The sequence below is a fragment of the Clinocottus analis genome, unplaced genomic scaffold, assembly GCF_023055335.1.
Source record: "Clinocottus analis isolate CAN_PGR_092001 unplaced genomic scaffold, fCliAna1.0.p SCAF_403, whole genome shotgun sequence".
In the NCBI taxonomy this organism is placed as follows: Eukaryota; Metazoa; Chordata; class Actinopteri; order Perciformes; family Cottidae; genus Clinocottus; species Clinocottus analis.
This window is the reverse complement of record NW_027176158.1, coordinates 2,501-4,103: the sequence shown is the minus strand read 5'-3', so window position 1 is coordinate 4,103 and position 1,603 is coordinate 2,501. Positions and strand designations below refer to the sequence as shown.

The following is a 1,603-nucleotide window of genomic DNA, read 5'->3' as shown; positions in this document are numbered from 1 at the left end:
GCTCTCGGCGACTGTTTTTCTACTTAAATTTAGTGGCTAAAATACCCGATGACTATTAGTTACTGTTTCTTAATTAATTAATTTGTTTAACCACTCTTGGACGGATAAAACAACGAGTCTACGCGTGTATGCATTTCAACAACGGTAGAAAAACAGTGTTTCGCTCCGTTCTTTACTGAATTCTTGTCTCAAAATAAAAAAGGTTCGACAGTGTACAATACGTGAGCTCAGACGTCACAATTTATCTATGAATATTCTAATTAATGCATGTGCAAACATATTCTAACTTAAAAGCAAATTAAAATACAATTATGCAATCACTATAATATGAATCTAAATAATATAGTATAAACATCTGAGTCTAAATTACTGTTAAAATTATAATATGGAAATTGGCACTAACATGGACATTCCTAAAGCTAGAACCCTGTTTTCGATCATATAAAGAGCCACTCTTGTCTGAAGTTTGACCATGTTTCTGTTGTGATATCCGAGCGTGCAGGAGGTGGTTAAACTGCCTTATCTAGTCTTTAATGTCAAAAAACCCGAAACAACATCTCCAACACTAACACTTGCTTTAGGAAAACATCTCAAATGCAGGTCTATATTAGTGAATACATGCTAATGTCTCTGTTTTGTCTTTATACATCTGTCCCACCTTTATGCTACGTAAGCAGTCTGCTTTTGACGAACAAACACCTGGCTGCCCTTCTAAAGCTAAGCTCAATAGACTCTCTCAGCGAGCTAACCACACTCACATCCCACTCTGACGTCAGCAAACAGCCACAATAAAACCCTGAAGGCACGAGCAGAGCTCTGGTCATAATGGTTCCTCAGAGACTTTCCATGGCAGTAATGTGTGTAATGAGTATCTGGACTATAGCTGCAGGCTGTGGTGAGAGACAGGAGGAGATAGATGGACAATGCTGTGACCTGTGTCGCCCAGGTAAAACGTTATATATATATATATATATATATATATATATATATATATATATATATATATATATATATATATATATATATATATATAATCATTATACTCTTTAAAATGAGATTAAATGTGTGTTTCATATTAATCTGTGTTTCATATTAATTTGTTAAACTGTTTCACGTACGTGTGTGGATGTTAACCATATTCTTGAGAGTGACTGATTTAATTGGTTTATTATTTTGAAGGTACACATAGGAATGGTTTTTGCACAAAGCAGCAAACTGACTGTAAGCCCTGTGGAGAGGGCTACTACTCGGACAACTATAACTTGTTGGACAGATGTGAGGATTGTCGGTCGTGCCAACACGGTAAGCCTGTGATTAATGGTAAATATTTTTCATTATAAAGAAAAATGATGTTCCTGCTCTCTGTGGATCTCTTGACAGTTGATGTAGCCAATGCATTTAAGTCAAGACAAGACACTGTTATCACATATAAGCCATGTGGCTTCTGTTCTTGTCTTTCTACAGATTATGTTGAGAAATGTACACCGACCACAAATGCTAAATGTTCGTGCCGTTCTGGTTTCCTGTGCTCCGACAATTTCTGTTCAAAGTGTGAGAAAAACCAATGCGTCAAGGGGGAGAAACTAAAGAAGACAGGTGAGTG

General features: G+C 36.4%; 1 protein-coding gene across 1 annotated transcript in view; it reads left to right on the top strand.

The window, feature by feature from the left end:
• Nucleotides 1-825: 825 nt before the first annotated feature.
• The window catches only part of LOC137801429 (tumor necrosis factor receptor superfamily member 6-like), a 2,602-nt gene continuing 1,824 nt past the window's right edge, over nt 826-1,603 (top strand). Inside the window, exons 1-3 of the mRNA XM_068598836.1 lie at nt 826-946; nt 1,180-1,302; nt 1,465-1,596. Coding sequence (XP_068454937.1) covers nt 826-946; nt 1,180-1,302; nt 1,465-1,596 — 376 coding nt within the window. The remainder of the gene's footprint in view (nt 947-1,179; nt 1,303-1,464; nt 1,597-1,603) is intronic.